General features: G+C 37.8%; 1 protein-coding gene across 4 annotated transcripts in view; it reads left to right on the top strand.

The window, feature by feature from the left end:
* ATG10 (autophagy related 10) overlaps nucleotides 1-18,851 on the top strand; it is a 234,583-nt gene that overhangs the window by 12,185 nt on the left and 203,547 nt on the right. For all 4 annotated transcript variants that reach the window (XM_082621252.1, XM_082621254.1, XM_082621251.1 and 1 more), the window contains exon 2: nucleotides 3,325-3,444. In XM_082621252.1, the coding sequence (XP_082477378.1) occupies nucleotides 3,337-3,444 (108 nt within the window). In that variant the 5' untranslated portion in view covers nucleotides 3,325-3,336. The remainder of the gene's footprint in view (nucleotides 1-3,324; nucleotides 3,445-18,851) is intronic.

The following is an 18,851-nucleotide window of genomic DNA, read 5'->3' as shown; positions in this document are numbered from 1 at the left end:
ATTAAAAATTTGCTATATGCATTCCAGCTGGGCAGTATTCACCCTCATGGTTTCATTTGTCTCTTTTAAACAGATGACTTCCAAATCTCTTAAGTTCATTTTAGCTTGCCTCCATAACTTAAGATGCATATTCTTTCTGCTCCATTTCATTGCCTGGCTTTAGATCCTCATGACCTCTCATCCAGCAACAGCTTCTAACTCTCCTCCCTACCCTCAGGCTGTACCCTTCAGATCCATCTTCCACAGAACCACCGATGATTTACTATTCTGACCTTTACAGCTCCAACGTCTGATTCTCTGTTTCCTGTGGAGACAGTCCAAACTCTGTCATGGCACACAAGTGACCTTTCAGGAAGTTCATTACTATCCTATCTGGTATCTTTGAGGCCCTTCCTATCCATTTCTCCTCCACTAGTGAGGGCAGACAGATTTAACTTGCATGGGATTTGACTATCTCTGTCTTACTATACTCTCTTTATCATGGTGACATCAAACTTGCGGTTCTGTACACCCTTACTTACCTTGGTTCACACTGTCCTCCCCGCTTGGACCGCTGTTCTAACCCCTGTGCTTCACTCACTGACAATTTGCCCTACAAAAACTCCTACTTAACCTTAAAGGTTCATCTCCACCCCTACCCCAGACACTTTCCCACACCATCCCCTCTTTGTAAGGAACTCTTCTTGTGCCTACCATAATCTGTGCATCGCTCCATTGTATATACTTTAACTCGAAGTCCTCTTTTCCATTGCTATCAGAATTAAGAGTTGAGCTGTTAACTGAGAAATTTGACTAAAGCTAGAGTTAAAAAAATACATATGTACTTAAAACATTTTATTTCAACTTAAAACATATAAACATTCATTTGCAAATTTTCTCGTGTATGACCAAGACATTTTCTTTGAGTATGGGTACTTGATTGGAATTCATTGTTCATTCTTAATTATACCGAACCTGGAATGCATCCTGTAAATTTCTAGTTTTGGTTTAAAAGAAAGAACTCAAGCCACTTGTGCCACAATCTGAGTGCATAATCCTTGATTTGTATGATATTTTTTCCCCTCAGCCAATCTTTTCAGTTGTATTGTCTATAACTAGTTCAATAGTAGTTTGTTTTTTCTTATGAGGACTTACCTTTATAGTCTTTCCAAGTCTTTATAAAGTCTACATCATAGAAATAACAGTTGTGTTTCTTTTTTACTTACATTTTATTGGTTTGGTTTGTGTTGCATTTAATTAAAGTATGTATTTATGATACATGAATATGGTTTGTGAAAGTACACTCAACTGATAGGAGCAGAGATGCTACATAAAAAGCATGCTGTAGAGTTTAGTCATTGTTTTACAGAGGGTATAGACACTGTCAGTTAATCTGGCAAGTTGAATGGAGGTTGGTCTTATAAGAGAGTTTCTGCTGTAATTATTGTCACTGGTTATCTCCCTTCATTGCAAGATAAGTTCTTTTTTTTTTTTTTTTACAGTTCATACTTCATTTACTTATTCATTCATCCAACAAATGTTTATCAGGTTCAGTCTAGAGCCAGGCACTAAGCTGGGTGCTGGGGGTGCCAAGATGAATTAGACTTGGATCTTGTCCTCGAGATATTCATGGTCTAGTGGGGGAAATAAGGTACATTTTGATGGAAGCATCCTGGAGGGACACCTGTAGAATGTGTATGAGTTTGCCAGGTGGGTAAACGCTTCTGCAACCACGAAGGGCAGAGAAGTAAGCAGCTATAGAGTGACTGTCCCCCGGGGAACCTTTGGCAATGTCTGGAGACATTTTTGGTTGTCACACCTGGGGAAAGGGATGCTACTGGCATCCCGGTGGATAGAGACCAGGAATGCTGCTCAACATCCTACAATGTTTCATTCAAGATAAGTTCTTACAAGGAAAGGACTATGCATATTTTCATTTTTGTGTATCTAACCTTTACCTATGCACAGTGCCTACTACTTACATACAATACGTATTTGTTGGATGAGTGAACAAATTCTTATGTAGGTCATACTAAATTTGAATAATCAGAAAGAACACTGGACTGGGAATCATCTAGTATAGACAGATCATTGGCCCTGGAGCCAAACTGGGGTTTGAACTTTTCCTCATTTGTATTCTTGAGCAGATTACTTACTCTTTTTCATTTGAGGAATGAGGATAACAGCAGCCTTTGGGTTGTGCGAGGATTAAATGGGAATGTGAAGTGTCTAGCATTAAGTACCTGACATAGTAAGCAGTTAACAAGTGCTAATTGTCCTGATGATGCTTATCACTAATGAGGAGAATGTGGGAATTCACTTGGTCCAACTTTTCTCATCAAGAGACTTGAAGTATATAATCTGAGTTTCCTTCCAGCTGCTCTAAAATTTTCTTTCTATAAACAATGTTTCATATTTTAGGTAGATTTATATAACAAATATATGGGTAATCCTTGATTTTGGCACATTTGTAGACTCAATAAAGTAGGTAATTAATTAGGTGATCATCACCTTACACCTTGCAGAACAAATACTTTCAGGCTTTAGAACATCTTTTGTTAGTGAGTTGAACTCTAATATAAGGTGTGAAGAACAGCCCAGCTCCACTAATCATTGTGATGCTGTCTATATAAGAGCTAAGGTAGGAGATAGAGAAGGAAGTGTGAGGAGGTTGTTTGGAAACATTAGCTTAGAAGAAGTGAGATAATGAACACTTGAAAGTTAATTTATGGACAAACTAAACTTTTTGAACCATAGATACATAATTGTTATCAATACAAAGCTAGGTTTTGGGTTTTCATGTTTTTTTTAAAAAATAAATTTATTTATTTATTTATTTTTGGATACATTGGGTCTTCGTTGCTGTGCACGGGCTTTCTCTAGTTGCGCGAGCAGGGGCTACTCTTCGTTGCGGTGCGTGGGCTTCTCTTTGCGGTGGCTTCTCTTGTTGCGGAGCACGGGCTCTAGGCACGTGGGCTTCAGTAGTGCGGGCTCTAGATCGCAGGCTCAGTAGTTGTGGTGCACGGGCTTAGTTGGTCTGCTGCATGTGGGATCCTCCCAGACCAGGGCTTGAACCCGTGTCCCCTGCACTGGCAGGCGGATTCCCAACCCCTGCACCACCAAGGACGTCCCTGAGTTTTCATGTTGAGCACATTTTCTTCCTGATTAAAAAAGGGGGATAGTGTGGGAAAGATGGAAACAAAACACTTTTTTTTTTTGGAGTGACTCTGAGGTTATTTTCCAATGTACATCCCAAATTTTTGTTTGTTTAAAGAAATAAGTGAATTAGCTGAATTCTTTTCAGTATTCATTCCACAGCTGATGCTAATAGTTTTTATATTTCAGTTGTTATTTAGTATGGAAGAAGATGAGTTCTTTGGAGAAGAAACGTTCCAGCATTATTGTGCAGAATTCATTAAACATTCACAGAAGATAGGCGATGGCTGGGAATGGAGAATTTCAAAGGTAAGAAAATTTTATTTTCTATTTCAATGGGGTTTTTTTGTTTCACCCCCCACAAAAACCTCAGTAATTGAAAGTAATGTATGAAAGCTAGTTTGATTTAGTAGAAGGCTTAAATTGAAGAATGTTTTAAAACAGATGTCCATTTTATTACTTCAGCTATATATACTCATTATAATTAGGCTAATGAAGTATTATCTACAAAAGTCCTTAGGTGAACTGCTTTAATTTAATAATAAGAGTTGTTAGCATATTAATTATCTGAATGTAAACAGATGCTTCTGTAGTGCTTCAAACCATTTGCTTACACTATTAATTGTCTTAGGAGACTACTTTTGTCCAGAGAGTGGAAAGATAATCCAGAAACCAAACCATAGTCAAATAATCACAAATTCTGAAATATTGAGGACTGTATTCACTGGGAATTTCTTAATAATATAAATACTTCCAAAACATTATTTCTTTTGATTCTATTCAGTAGTAATAATGTAAAAGGTCTATGTACTCATTTATTTCCACACATACATTTAGTAAGGTTCTCTGCCAAAAGCTCTTTAAGAGTTCTTTGAAATCCTGTTCTTAGAGAATAAGTAAGTTTTCTCTACTTGACATTTTATCTGATCCATGAAAAAGTGGTGAATCCTGATTCTCTGCTGATTAGCTCTGTTTCCTATATGAAATCTGAGAAATGAGAACAGTTTTGAACTTATTCCTATGATTCAGATCTAGAGGCTAGGGAAATGCAGGCCTTGATCAGATCTAGATTGTCACTGGGAGGAGAAGCCATGATTCCTCTTGGGTCGTATATCAGCTAAGCTTTGACAGGGGAGCTCATGTGAGGGTTCAGAGGTATAGAGTCAATTTCTTGTGGTGGATTCTAGCCCCACTCTCTAAGCTAGTGATGGGACAGTTCATAAACTTTTAAGGCATCTCTTGCTCTAGGGTAACATGACCTTACAACATCTTTTATTAATTTTGTTCCTGAGTATTTAATAATTTTGTTTGCTATTGTGTTTGAATTTTTATTCATCTTATTTCTTCTATGATTATTATTGACATATAAAAGAACTGCTAATTTTTGTATATTAATTTTGTAACCATTCAGTCATCTTACTGAATTCTCCTGTTAATTTTCATAATTTTTCAGTGATTTCTCTTGTGTCTTCTAGGTAGAGTGAGGTTATCTGCAAATGAGGAATTTTTTGTTGCCTTCTTTGTAATATTTCTCCCTACTATTTTATGAACTGAGTAGAAAAATGTTAATAGTAATAACAGCTCTCTTTGTCTTCTTCCTGACTTTAATATTAATGCTTCTGATATGTAATGATTAAAATGTTGGTTGTTTATTCATTGAATGAGAATAGGTTTCTGACCCCTTTTGTCCTGTAATAATTTGTGTGATTATTCCTTGGGAACTTTCCCTTTTTACCAGGTTAAAAAAAAAAAAAGAATTTTTCTTTTATCTTAAGTTGGAGGCAGGATAATAGAGATTCCTGTTACCATTTCGGTGACCTAGCAGAGTTGGGGAGCAGAAAGGTAGGGAGGAAGTTAGGTCTGTGTGTGTGTGTGTGTGTGTGTGTGTGTGTGTGTGTATGTGTGTGTGTTGGGGGACTCTGGGGAAGATCTCCAGGAGACAAATTATATGTCAGAAGTTTCTTCACTGAATTTGTTGAAACTAGTGCCATAAGAACCAGTTTCCAGGATTTGTTTTTATTCTGGCCTGGCCTCTACTTCACGGATGGGTATGGCTAAGTCTAGTTTCTTGTTTGCTGCCACTTTCTGCTGAGTTCCCTACCCTTTGTAGTAAGAATTGCACCTCTAATTAAGGACTGTTCTCTTTAACGTGGGGGTAAGCCTGTAGATAGTATCAAAACAAAACAAAACATTCATCAGAGAAAATCTTTATAGCCTTAGGGTAAGGACTGCAAACTCAAAAGTCTGTGAAGACCTGGTTGGGTAATGTAAGTGGGTCACGCTGCCAGGGACAAGACAGAATGGACACTGAGTCTTGGGGCCTGTGGCTGACCAGAGTGCTTGGCCTGAGGCCAGGTTGGAAACATGGACCCAGGGGTTTACCAGATCTTCCAAGAAAAGTAAAAAAGATTTGGAGGTAAAATCTAAATTTTTAAAGGTTGGCAACTAATTAAAAAAGATATTTTTTAAACACAGTGAGGATCAAACCCAACATGCCAGTGATGTATAATATGTGGGCTCTGTGTGGCCAGTGGGTGACTTCTGGGACTGGGTGTCTGCATGGTGTTGACTGCAGTTTCTCACGCAGCCCTGCCTCAGTGCATGCTGTTTTTCTGAATTAGGAAAAGGGGCTCCAGCAAGGAGATCCCTCTCTTCTGTATTTTGGAATATTAGTATTTTTACTACTTAATTTCTGCAGTTCTATACCCAGTTTAAGAAGGAAATTGTGAATCAGTCACTTGTTTATTTCCTTTAACCTTCCATCTGTATTACATCTCAGGCTTTGTGGGACTGTTTGGAGACAATACTTAGAATATTCTTTTACTTTTTAGGCTCCAGAAATTAATTTTTATATTAAAAATAGTTGTATTGATGTATAATTGACAAACAATAAACTGCACATATTTAAAGTGTATAATTTGATAAGTTTTTGACATATGTACGGACCTTGAACCTTCACTACAATCATGAGAGTGAACATATCCGTCATCCCCAAAAGTTTCCTAATACAACTTTTTAATGCCTCTCTCTGCCCCTTTTTGCCGCTTATTTTTAAAAAAACCTTTGTTTATCCCTGTATGTAGAGGCTCCTTTAAAGAGTACATATATTGTCACTCATACCTTCAGGTTTGTTCATAAATCACTTTGGTACCATCCATTTTATTTTTTAATTTTAAAGTAATTGTGACAATGTTTAGAGAATTGGTATAATTCAACTTTTTATATAAGGCAAAGCATCATTTTTCCTGCAAAGTTGATGAGAAAAGCAATGTGAATTAATGAAACACGTAAATAATTTAAAAGTTTTAAAAGGAAGAAGTTTCTTAAAATAATCAAAATAGTCCTAATTTTTATATCTGGAGGTATGCAGATTAAGGAGAATACTTCTAAATCAATATTTTTTCAGTGGGGCTTAATTCTGTTGGCATCTGGGCAGGATAGTTCTTCTTGTTCTCCTACCCCCATCATCTCCAAACCCTTCAGGAAGGCAGTACACTTTTGTTGAGAGCCATTGTTTAACATGATGGTCTGTCAGATATTAAAGATAGTGGTTAATAGCATGGGCTTCAGAGTTAGATAGACCTGAGTACAAATCCTGACTCTACCATTTACTAGCTGGATTTTAGACAAATTACTTAATGTCTCCAAACTTCATTTTCTTTACCTATAAAATAGGAATAATAATAATACTCACCTAACATGGCTATTGTATACGTTAAATGAGATTTGCATTCAAAAAGTTTAGCAAAGTTTCTGGCACGTGGACAGTTATATTGTGGTTATAATTTTTAATTGGTTGTTTGAAATTTTCAGCATCTTTTGTTATAGAAATAAAACTATGAATGAAATTGTAGTTAGCTTTTCAGAAACCTTTATGAAAATCTATTAGCACCAAATATACCGTAATGGTCTGTAGTGTATTGTTCTGAATTCTCTACAATAAGAAAGGGGAGCAGAAGATGGTAAATAACAATGAATGCAATTGTTTGAAACACATTATAGGGTTATGTTGTTTTATTGCACTTTGCTTTATTGCACTTTATGGATATTGCATGTTTTACAAATTGAAGTTTTGTGGTAACCCTGCCTCGAGCAAGTCTATTGGTGCCACTTTTCCAACAATATTTGCTCACTCGTGTCTCTGTGTCATATTTTGATAATTCTCACAGTATTTCAAACTTTTTCATTATTTTATTTGTTATGGTGATCTGTGACCAGATCAGTGATCTTTCATGTTAGTATTGTGATTGTTTTGCAGTGCCAGGAATCCTGCCCATTAAGACAGCGAACTTAATAAATGTGTGTGTTCTGACTGCTCCACTGACTGGCCATTGCCCCATCTCTGTCCCTCTCCTCGGGCCTCCCTATTTCCTGAGACACAACAATATTGAAATTAGGCCAATTAATAACCCTACAATGGCCTCTAAGTGCTCAAGTGAAAGTAAGCATTGCCTATCTTCACTTTGAATCAGAAACTGGAAATGATTAAGCTTAGTGAGGAAGGCATGTCAAAAGCTGAGTAGATCAAAACCTAGGCCTCTTGCACCAAACAGTTAGCCAAGTTGTAGATGCAAAGCAGAAGCTCTTGGAGGAAGTTAAGTGTGCTACTCCAGTGAATATGTGAATGATAAGAAAGTGAAACAGCCTTACTGCTGATAAGAAGAAAGTTTTAGTGGTTGGGATAGAAGATCAAACCAGGACAACTTCCCATAAGCCAAAGCCTAATCCAGAGGAAGGCCCTATCTCTTCAATTCTATGACAGCTGAGAAAGGTGAGGGAGTTACAGAAGAAAAGTTTGAAGCTAGCAGAGTTTGGCTCATGAGGTTTCAGGAAAGAAACTATCTCCATAACATAGAAGTGTGAGGTGAAGCAGCAGGGGCTGAATGTAGAAGCTGCAGTAAATTATCCAGAAGATCTAGCTAAGATCACCAATTAAGGTACCTACACTAAACAACAAATTTTCAGTGTAGACAAAACAGCCTTCTATTGGAAGAAGATGCCATCTAGGCCTTTCACAGCTAGAGAGGAGAAGTCAATGCCTGGCTTCAAAACTTCAAAGACATAAAGGCTGACTGTCTTGTTAGGGGCTAATACAGCTGGTGACTTTGACTTTAAGTTGAAGCCAGTGCTCATTTATGATTCTGAAAATTTTAGGGCCCTTTAGGTTATGCTAAATCTACTCTGCCTGTGTTCTATAAATGGAGCAAAAAAGCCTGGATGATAGCACATCTATTTATAAGTGGTTTACTGAATATATTAAGCCCACTGTTGAGACATACTGTTCAGAAAAAAAGATTCATTTCAAAATAGTACTGGTCATTGACAATGTACCTAGTCACCCGAGAGCTCTGATGGAGATGTACAACAAGATTAATATTGTTTTCATGCTTACTAACACAACATCCATTCTGCAGCCCATGGTTCGAGTAATTTCAACTTTCAAGTCACATTTTGTAAGAGATACATTTCATAAGGTTATAGCTGCCAAAGATAGTGATTCCTCAGTTGGATCTGGGCAAAGTCAGTTGAAAGCCGCCTGGAAAGGACTCACCATTCTAGGTGCCATTAGGAACACTGTGATTCATGGGAAGAAGTCAAAATGTCAACATTAACAGGAGTTTGGAAGAAGTTGACCAATCCTCATGGATGACTTTGTGGGGTTCAATACTTCAGTGGAGGAAGTCACTGCAGATGTAGTAGAAATAGCAAGAGAACTAGGATTAGAAGTGGAGCCTGAAGATGTGACTGACTTACAGCAATCTCATGATAAAACTTGAACAGATGAGGAGTTGCTTCTTACGGATGAGCAAAGAAAGTGGTTTCATGAGATAGAATCTACTCCTGGTGAAGATGCTGTGACGAACTGACAACAAAGGATTTAGAATATGACATAAACTTAGTTGATAAAGCAGAAACAGGGTTTGAGAGGACTGACTCCAGTTTAGAAAGAAATTCAAAATGGGTAAAATGCTATCAAACAGCATTGCATGCTACAGAGACATCGTTGGTGAAAGAAGTGGTCAGTCGATGTTGCAAACTTCACTGTTGTCTTATTTTAAGAAATTGTCCCAACCTTCAGTGGCTACCACCCTGATGAGTCAGCAGCCATCAACATCGAGACAAGACACTCCACCAGCAAAATGATTATGACTCACTGGAGGCTCAGATGATGGTTAACATTTTTTTTTTTTTTTTTTTTGCTGTACGCGGGCCTCTCACTGCTGTGGCCTCTCCCGTTGCGGAGCACAGGCTCCGGACACACAGGCTCCGCGGCCATGGCTCGCGGGCCCAGCCGCTCCGCGGCATGTGGGATCTTCCGGGATCGGGGCACGAACCCGTGTCCCCTGCATCGGCAGGCGGACTCTCAACCACTGCGCCACCAGGGAAGCCCGATGGTTAACATTTTTTAGCAATAAAGTATTTTTTGTTCATACAATGTGTTTTTAGACCTAATGCTATTGCACACTTAATATAGTATATACATAACTTTTATATGCATTGGGAAACATAACTTAGTATAGTGTAAACATAACTTTTTTTTTTTTTTTTTTTTTTGCGTTACGCGGGCCTCTCACTGTCGTGGCCTCTCCCGTTGCGGAGCACAGGCTCCGGACGCGCAGGCTCAGCGGCCATGGCTCACGGGCCCAGCCGCTCCGCGGCATGTGGGATCTTCCCGGACCGGGGCACGAACCCGTGTCCCCTGCATCGGCAGGCGGATTCTCAACCACTGCGCCACCAGGGAAGCCCTAAACATAACTTTTATATGCATTGGGAAACCAAAAAATTCATGTGACTCGCTGTATTGTGTTATTTGCTTTATTGTGGAGGTCTGAAACCTAGCCCTTTATATCTCCAGTATATGTCTGTATATATCTTAAAAACCCATGGGCTCATAATGTTAGAGAAGGAGGGAGGGATGGGGGGGTGGGGACAAAGAGAGAGAGAGAGAGAGAGGGAGTGGAGCAGAAGAGACTCCAAACCTAACTCACTGAACACCATTGGGAGTATCTAGGGCAACTCATCAACTCCTTGGTCTGAAAATTGTTAGTCAAAAGGAAAGAAATAAGCATTTATCCTGTCTTTCCTGTATGAATTATATCTCATAGTAACCAAATAGCCTAATTTGATAAGGAAAATTTTTTTTCCCTGAGAATTCCATCTAATAAATATAGAAAGGATGATAGAATTAGAAAGTCATCACTTTTCAATCCCTAATGAAATGAATTAGTCAACAATAATCAGTAGATGAAAATATAAGGTGAAAAATTGATGTGAAGTTTACAAAAGAGGGATTGATCTATCATTACCTGAACCTAGCATTCAATCTTATCATTACGAAAAATAGGATATCCAGATATTATGTACTTTCTGAAGTTTTATAACCTGAATCACAGAGCACAGTCCATGGGATATTCTTGCCCCCAAAGATGAACCTGAATAGAGCCAATTAAGGAAGACAAGTGATAGAAGACCAAGTTAATTGACACCACAGGACAAATAGAAAAATCCAGAAATCTAAAGGATATTTGACCCAGTTTCCTTAAAAAGTTAATGGTAGGATAAAGAAGTGAGGAGGAGGACTGCACTTCTAACTATTTAGAATTAAGGACCAGTTTTTTGTTTTGTTTTGTTTTTAAAATATCCTTGGGGCAGCAACCAGTAAGCTGTCCCGGTGCGCAAAACTAGTGTGCAGCTCAGATCATGTGAGACTCAATCATGGGAGGGTGAGATTACCAGCCTGGTTCACTAGATGGGTCCACTGACCATGCACTTGGGTGTGTTGACAGTGTCAACTTGCTATGAAAGTTTCTAAGTCCTTACTTTCCTTTTCTGAATTTATCTTATTGACCCATAACAAAGAATTTGCGGATTAAGAACAGTTTTGGGACTGGTAATTTACAATTAGTCCTTGAATTGGCACCAGTTCAGACCACATTTTGAGTAGCACTACTCTAAACTAATAGAAATCAGGAGGCATAGCCTAATGTAATGTGTGAACCTTCTTTGGACCCTGACTCAAATCAACTGTTTTTACAGGACCTTTTTTGAGACAGTTGGGGATATTTGATTATGGACCAAGGTATAAAATGATACTAATGAGGTTAGCAAAGAAAAAAATACACCAGGGATAGATGAAGCAAATGTGGCAAAATCATGACATATATTGAATATAAGTAATGTGTATATAGGTTTAATTTTGGTACTGTTCTCTCTACTTTTTTGTATATTACATATATGCTTCCTTTTCTTCAGTATCATCACAATTTATTCTTCACCCTAAACTTTATTCATCATTACAAATGTTCTTAGCCTTGTCTTAGATTCAGAGCCCTTTTGGGAATTTGTGCAGTTTAAAACTTCAAAGCAACTTGCCTTCTAAAATTTTTTCTTTTGTTTTTGTGTTTTTACTCACTGGATATGAGTACATTAGTTCTGTGATATCACCTTTTACAGGTTATTGATAAAATAATTTCCCATAGCTTTTCAACTATATTCTCTCACTTTTGTATAGCAGAAACAGGAAGAGAGACCATTCAGATACTGAAAAAAAAATATTCTATTAATACTAATTTTGAGATTAAATTTTATACAAATAACACTAGATTATTTTGTATGTTACTCTTTTTTAAAAAAAAATTTAAATTGAAGTATAGTTGATTTACTTTGATTTACAATGATATGCAGAAGAATTGTTTATTTTATTTTATTTTATTTATTTTGGCCTCATTGCATGGCATGCAGGTGGCATGAGGGACCTTACAAGACCAGGGATCAAGCCCATGCCCTCTGCAATGGAAGCACAGAGTCTTAACCACTGGAATACCATGGAAGTCCTGTTATTCTTAAAGAAGAATTAAAAGGCCTCTGCTCCCCACCCCCTATTAATCCCTGTCTCTTCAGTTAAACCTACTTGATTATATCTTGAAATTTCATAGCAGCACACTAGAAATATTTTGATTATTTCCCTGACAGCTTAGGAACCCTTATTGAAAGGGCTTATTTCCTAATTTATATAGAGTAAAAATTTTAACTTTTATTTTATTCTTAGAAATTTAAACAATTTAAATTTCTTTTTGATTCCTGATTTTTTTTTTTTGGTACGCGGGCCTCTCACTGTTGTGGCCTCTCCCGTTGCGGAACACAGGCTCCGGACGCGCCGGCTCAGCGGCCATGGCTCACGGGCCCAGCCTCTCTGTGGCATGTGGGATTTTCCTGGACCGGGGCACGAACCCGTGTCCCCTTCATCGGCAGGCGGACTCAACCACTGCGCCACCAGGGAAGTCTTTGATTCCTGATTTTTCATTCTGTTTTAATTCCTTCCTTTCAGAAGTCTTTCTCTCCGATTAATTCACATTGATTTTCTTAAAACCCTTCAACATTATCCTAATTACATCAAATTCATATTTTTAAAATAAATTCTAAAATATTTCCATATCTTACTTCATTCCATCTTTTAACACTATCTTGTTAGAAAACCCACCCTACCCTTCCCATCAATCCTGCTGCCATGCTGAATTTCTCACCTTGTTTATTTGCACAGATATCTTTATTTTTAACGTCTTACTATGAAAAATTTTAAGCATACAAAAGCAAAGAGAATAGTATAATGAATTCCCATGTACCTATCACTTAACTCCCACAATTACCAACTCACAGCCAGGAATATACTGTTTCAAAGCATATATCATGAAGTGACATCATATATCTCAATTTAATTAAGTTGGTTTTCTTTTTTCCCCTTCCCCCATATGTCTTAAAATTATGGGTTTTTCAAGTGCACTCTAAATTTATTTATCATTAATATTAAAATTAATGATCTCAGAAAAAGACTCTAGAGACATAAAATATTATTTCTACAAATTTTTATTTATTTTAAAAATTATGGTAAAATACATATACATAACATAAAATTTATCATCTTAACCATTTTTTTTTTTCGCGGTACTTGGGCCTCTCAGTGTTGTGGCCTCTCCCGTTGTGGAGCACAGGCTCTGGACGCGCAGGCCCAGCGGCCATGGCTCACGGGCCCAGCCGCTTCGTGGCACGCGGGATTCTACCGGACCGGGGCACGAACCCGCGTCCCCTGCCGCGGCAGGCGGACTCTCAATCACTGCGCCACCAGGGAAGCCCAATCATAACCATTTTTAAGTCTATAGTTCAGTAGCCTTAAGTACATTCACATTGTTGTGCAACCAAGTTCCAGAACTGTTTTCATCTGGCAAAATCAAAACTCTATACCCCTTAAACACTAACTCCTCATTCCTCCCTTCCCCAGCCCCTGGCAACTACCCTTCTACTTTATATGAATTTGACTACTCTAGGTAGTTCATATAAGGGGAATCATACAGTATTTATCTTTTTGTGACTGGCTTATTTCACTTAGCATGACGTCTTCGAAGTTCACCCATTATTTCTACAAATTTTGACTTAGGGATTTATAAAGTGAGAAGTAAACAGAGAATTGGGGGTGAATTTCCATTAGATGATGGCATCTTGAATTACATAGCCTCATTCTGTTAAGAGATTTCATTTCTTTTATTTTGAAGCACGACATTATTAAAGAGAGTTAAAAATGCTTTCTGTGTGTGTCTGGTAAGACTAATTTTTCATCATGTCTCCAATTTGCTGATACTATATAAATCCTACTGGCTAGTTCTATCAGAAACATAATCAAATTCGAGAGTAAATAATGGAATTAATATCTTAAATACAGTTATTTTACTTTGCCTATGCATTCATTTTTGTGGTATTTATACACTGAGTTGTTGGAAGTAAGGCTTTCTATTTTAAAGGTGAAATATTAACTATCCTCTTATACTTTTTGATCTCTATGTACACAATATCCTTAGATTCTTTGCTAAAATTTAGTGACAATTCTAAGGTTTACGAAAAGAATAGATGTTTCCCACAGGTTTCTTAGTATAATATTGCTTTACGTGAGTAACAAATAAATACATTTGTTGGTTTGAAATACTTAATTTTGCTTAACTTTTATTTTTCTTCCTCCAGCTTATTAAAAACATTTTTTATATATCCCAGTATTAATCCTTTTTAGGGTGGCTGTGGGCATGTTATTACTATTAGTTTTAGTGTAATGCTGTATTTGTTTAAGTCATCTACTGTGAGTTAATGAAATATCATTTCTGGCCCCAAATGTCACTAGATAAAGATTAAATATATTGCATTCACATAGTCTCTTGATTAGACTAAAGTAGAGTTTTTTTTAGTTTATCTTTGGAGATTAGGAGAAAAATGCACTTGGAGCAGCATGCTGTGTTTTTGTAACAAACATTGACTCATAGTTACACTAGGTTTTTCATTCATAATTTATTGTGTGTTATGATATGATCTGTCACTTAAGCATATGCAAATCTTAAGCAATCACTTCAAGAAGAACAAGTTGTATTACTTGTGAATTAAATATTTTTGAACACCATTTTTAAAGACTATCAAGAGTATCAGAAAGGAAAGCTGTAATACTTTACAAATTTATCAATTAAACTTAAACAGTGATAGTAATTGTGCACATTTAACAATTAAAAGCACATTCTTGGCTAACAGTGATGTTTGAGTTCATTGGGCAGGCTGGCAGGCTCTATTTCAAAAAGCCTCCTAGGGAGTGAACACTGGTAAATTTATCAAGCCCAGGATCTGACCCTCAGATTCAGATAGAATGGAATGGAGCTGTCTCTCAAAGAGGGATCCACATCGAGCAATGTCAAATTATATATATATCCTTTGACATTTGTATCCTGATATATATATATATCAGAATGTAATTTATTAATTTATAATGAATAGAATTGTCAAATGAACTGGAATGCTCCTGTCATTGTGATGATTCATTTTGTTTTGTAAGTGGGCAAATCACAATTGCGTGAACACAGAATGAGTACAGATTCTCATGTATAGCTATATGAATGAAATATTTAGTGGCATAATCTAAGAGTGGCATCATACATCTGGCTCTGCAGTAGGGATAATCTTACCATTTGAGGCCAAGTTGTTTAAAGTAATGATATGTAGGGTAGGAAATCTCTTTCTTGAATAGTGTAGTGGGCAATGCTAATGTTTCCTCCACTGATCTCATTTTTTTTTTTAAGTTTTAATGACTGACCAGTCTCTTTTAGTTGCCATTTGATTATAGCCAAATCTTGCAGACTGGGGAGTTATTCTGTCTCTTTAGGGTAATTTGCCCATCTGCTCTGATCTATTATGAGTTAATTTCATGCTTGAACTTGAAAAATGCTTATTTCCAAAGCCTTGGATTGGGCCTCCAGTTACAGACATTACCCTGATCTTGAATGTTTGTAGAAATAGAAAAAAAAAACCATAAAAGAATCACATTACCCTAATACAATTGTGGTTGTTTTGGTGAATTTCCTTCATGTGTAGGCTTTCATTTTTAGGTCCTCTTAAACACGTTTTGCTAAATTTCCCAAATGGGATTTTAATGGTGGTTCTTTTAAATTTAAAATATTGGAGTGAAATTACATATCTAAAACATTATCTTCCCTTTTAGGAACAGAACAGGTGTTCACTTTAAAGATTGATTCTGCTAGGTATATTTTGTAACTGGTTTCCTAAATGAACTGTCATACTACTTCTAGTGCTTTCAAAAATAATTATTTGGTGCTTTCCATGTCATCTGACATAGCAAAAATATGGTTTCTTTTCCAATATATATGGCTTCATTTTGGTCATATTGTTTTAGTGACAACTTCCAGAACTAATTGCATGCTATAGCAGCAATCACATGTAGTCTTGCTTTACAGCATCCTTCTTTAGGCTCACAACACCTTTTTTTCTTCATTTTGTGTCAAGATAACTTAAATAAACGAATAAACTTGAGATAACAATTGACCTGCCCAAATCTGAGCTACCACTGGAGCAAGGACCCAGGTCTTTGGACCACTACAGTCCCGAATTTCCATTTATTTATCTTCTTCTAAATACTAGCCTTTGTACAAAGTTTAATCACATAAGTGATCTCACAGATTAGAGTTCGGTAACCTCAAGCTCCGAAAATTGAGCTCCTCATCTTTCAACCTCCTGTCAGTTGAATTCTTTGTTTTAGTAGATGGCTCTACCATCCTTCTGGCTCAGGCCATAAAGCTGAAGCCTTTTACATTCCTCTGTCTCCTCAATACATAGACCTGATGGATCATTATATCAGTTATTCCACCTTTAAAAATCTCTCACATTGGCTTACCTCTGCCTCCTCTGCCCTCCTTTCCCATTGCCACTGTGGCTCAGGCCATTGTTTCTGCTTTCTGTCTCTGATCTTGCCCTCTGCCAATCTGACTTCCACCCTGACAAAGTGATGTTATAAAACACATTTCCAATCCATTACTCCCTGGTTAAGATCCTTTAGTGATTCTCCATTATTTCAGGATATAGTTTAGGGTCTTTAGCTAAGCATACACAGCTCATGCCTAAAAAAGATGCACTATTTTAAGTCTGGCTTTGTTTGCTCAACATTCAGTTATGCATAACTTTATGGTCAGTGATTGGTCAGAGGTTATGCTTGGACACCTGAGCATGATGGATGGAGTAAGACTTCCACCCTTCCCAAAGGATCTATATGTGGGCTGGGGAGCACATTTAAAGTTCAGGCAGGTTTCTACTCTGCCCTGCCTTTTAGTTTCTCCCATGTCCTCTGTTCATGTGAGCAGCTCCACCATCAGCCCAGGACTTGAAGCCAGTATGGTTTTCTTGAGGCATGTGGGTGGAGGCAGCCAGGGTTGTTTGCAGAGTTCAAGCCCCTCTGTGGTCTCTCATTTCCAGGATCTACCTATTACCTTTATGGTTTTGTTGTCGGGAGGTTGCTTGTCCCAACTGGGATGGCTACCTCAGACTTGCTCCTGAAATTGCTACATTTGCTGGCGATGCTGCTGGACTGCGTATTTTCATCTTTGGCGCCAGATCAGTTGAGCCTCTCTGGCCTTGAAGCTGCCCTAGCCTACGGTCCAGGGAGAACCCTATCCCTGACCACCTGACCACAGGGGAGGGATGGCAGCAGCCCCAGGCAGGAGTGTCACAGAGTCCCACTGTTCTTACCCTAATTTCAACAGTGTTTCATGAATAAGTACTTCTTACTAAGTTATTTGACTTTGGTTGATTACCAGAATCCTGAATAATTTTTTTTTTTTTTTTAACAATTTTGAACAGTTTCCAAGTTGTTTTTTGGAGAAGATTTGAAGTCCTGCCTCCTGACGCCACAGGGTGATTTTAATTTGCATTATCCTAAAAACTAGTTCATTTGAGCACCTTTTCATATGTTTATTGTACCTTCCTTTGTGATTTGTTTGGTTAAGTCTTTTGCCCATAATCACTACATATTTTTTTGAGATTAAATGTAAGCAGATAGGTAACCCCACCCTCAGGTTTGGCTTAGAAGCCTGCCCCTTCTCTGTAGTTTCATATAATTGACACACAGTTTTGTATGGTGGTTATCTGTATACTTGCCTGATTCCCCACAGTAGTGTGAAAGCTCCTTGACTGCAGGAATTTTGTTTCTGTATCCTCACTTCTATATCCTTGGTGCTTAGTGTAGTAAGCACTCTATATGCATTTCTTTTTAAAAAAAAATTAATTAATTAATTTATTTATTTATTTTTGGCTGCATTGGGTCTTTGTTGCTGCGCATGGGCTTTCTCTAGTTGAGGCGAGCAGGGGCTACTCTTCAATGCGGTGCACGAGCTTCTCATTGCAGTGGTTTCTCTTTGTTTGCAGAACACAGGCAGTAGGCGTGCAGGCTTCAGTAGTTGTGGCATGCAGGCTCAGTAGTTGTGGCTTGCGGGTCAGTAGTTGGGGTGCACGGGCTTAGTTGCTCAGCGGCATGTGGGATCTTCCCGGACCAGGGCTCAAACCTGTGTCCCCTGCATTGGCAGGCGGATTCTTAACCACTGCACCACCAGGGAAGCCCTCTGCCAGGTTTTTTATTTGTGTAAATGCATCTCATTGTATTTCATTTCATTGTATAATATATTGTTTGAAATAAATGGGTCATTGACTAGTATTTAAAAACCTATTTGTTTTATAAGAATTTTCATTAAATAGTAAAATTCCTTTTTAGTAGAATGAATCATTGGGTCCAATGTTATTATGTAATGTTATCGGCGACCTCTAAATTTATTGCTGCTAAGCTCACTGGTAAATTCTTTGATCTTTTAGTAGTATTTGACAAGGATTGATCATTCTTCTTGAAATACTTTTTTCGTTTGGTGTCCTTACTCTCTTGGTTTACCGCCTATATTACTCTTCACTCCTTTTCAGTCCTCTTTGCTGTCTTTTCTTTTTTCCATAACCTCATAATATTAGGGCACACAGGCACACTGACTTTCTTGCTGTTCCTCCAACACATCAGACAAACACTGCCTCCTGGGGGCCTCTGAATTGGCTGGGCCCTCTGTTTAGAACCCTCTTCTTCCAGATATGACTAACTGCCCCCATCCCTCTGTCCTCCCATCCCATGTGTTTCCTCACATGTCACCTTCTTTCTGAGGCTTCCCTGACCACCCTATTCAATATTTCAAACTACTTGGTCCACCTACCTACAGCCTCACTCCTGATTTCCCTTATCCTCTTCTACATTTTCTTTTTCTCATACTATTATTCAGCTTCTAACATGCTCAGTAATTTACTTATTTATTATATTTATTGTTTAATGTCTCTCTTTCCCTGCTCAGGCTATGAGGACAGAGGTCTTTATT

This window comes from Mesoplodon mirus (assembly GCF_964341445.2).
Source record: "Mesoplodon mirus genome assembly, chromosome: 5".
Lineage (NCBI taxonomy): Eukaryota > Metazoa > Chordata > Mammalia > Artiodactyla > Ziphiidae > Mesoplodon > Mesoplodon mirus.
Note: the sequence above shows the minus strand (reverse complement) of the source record. Positions and strands in the feature narration are given on the sequence as shown.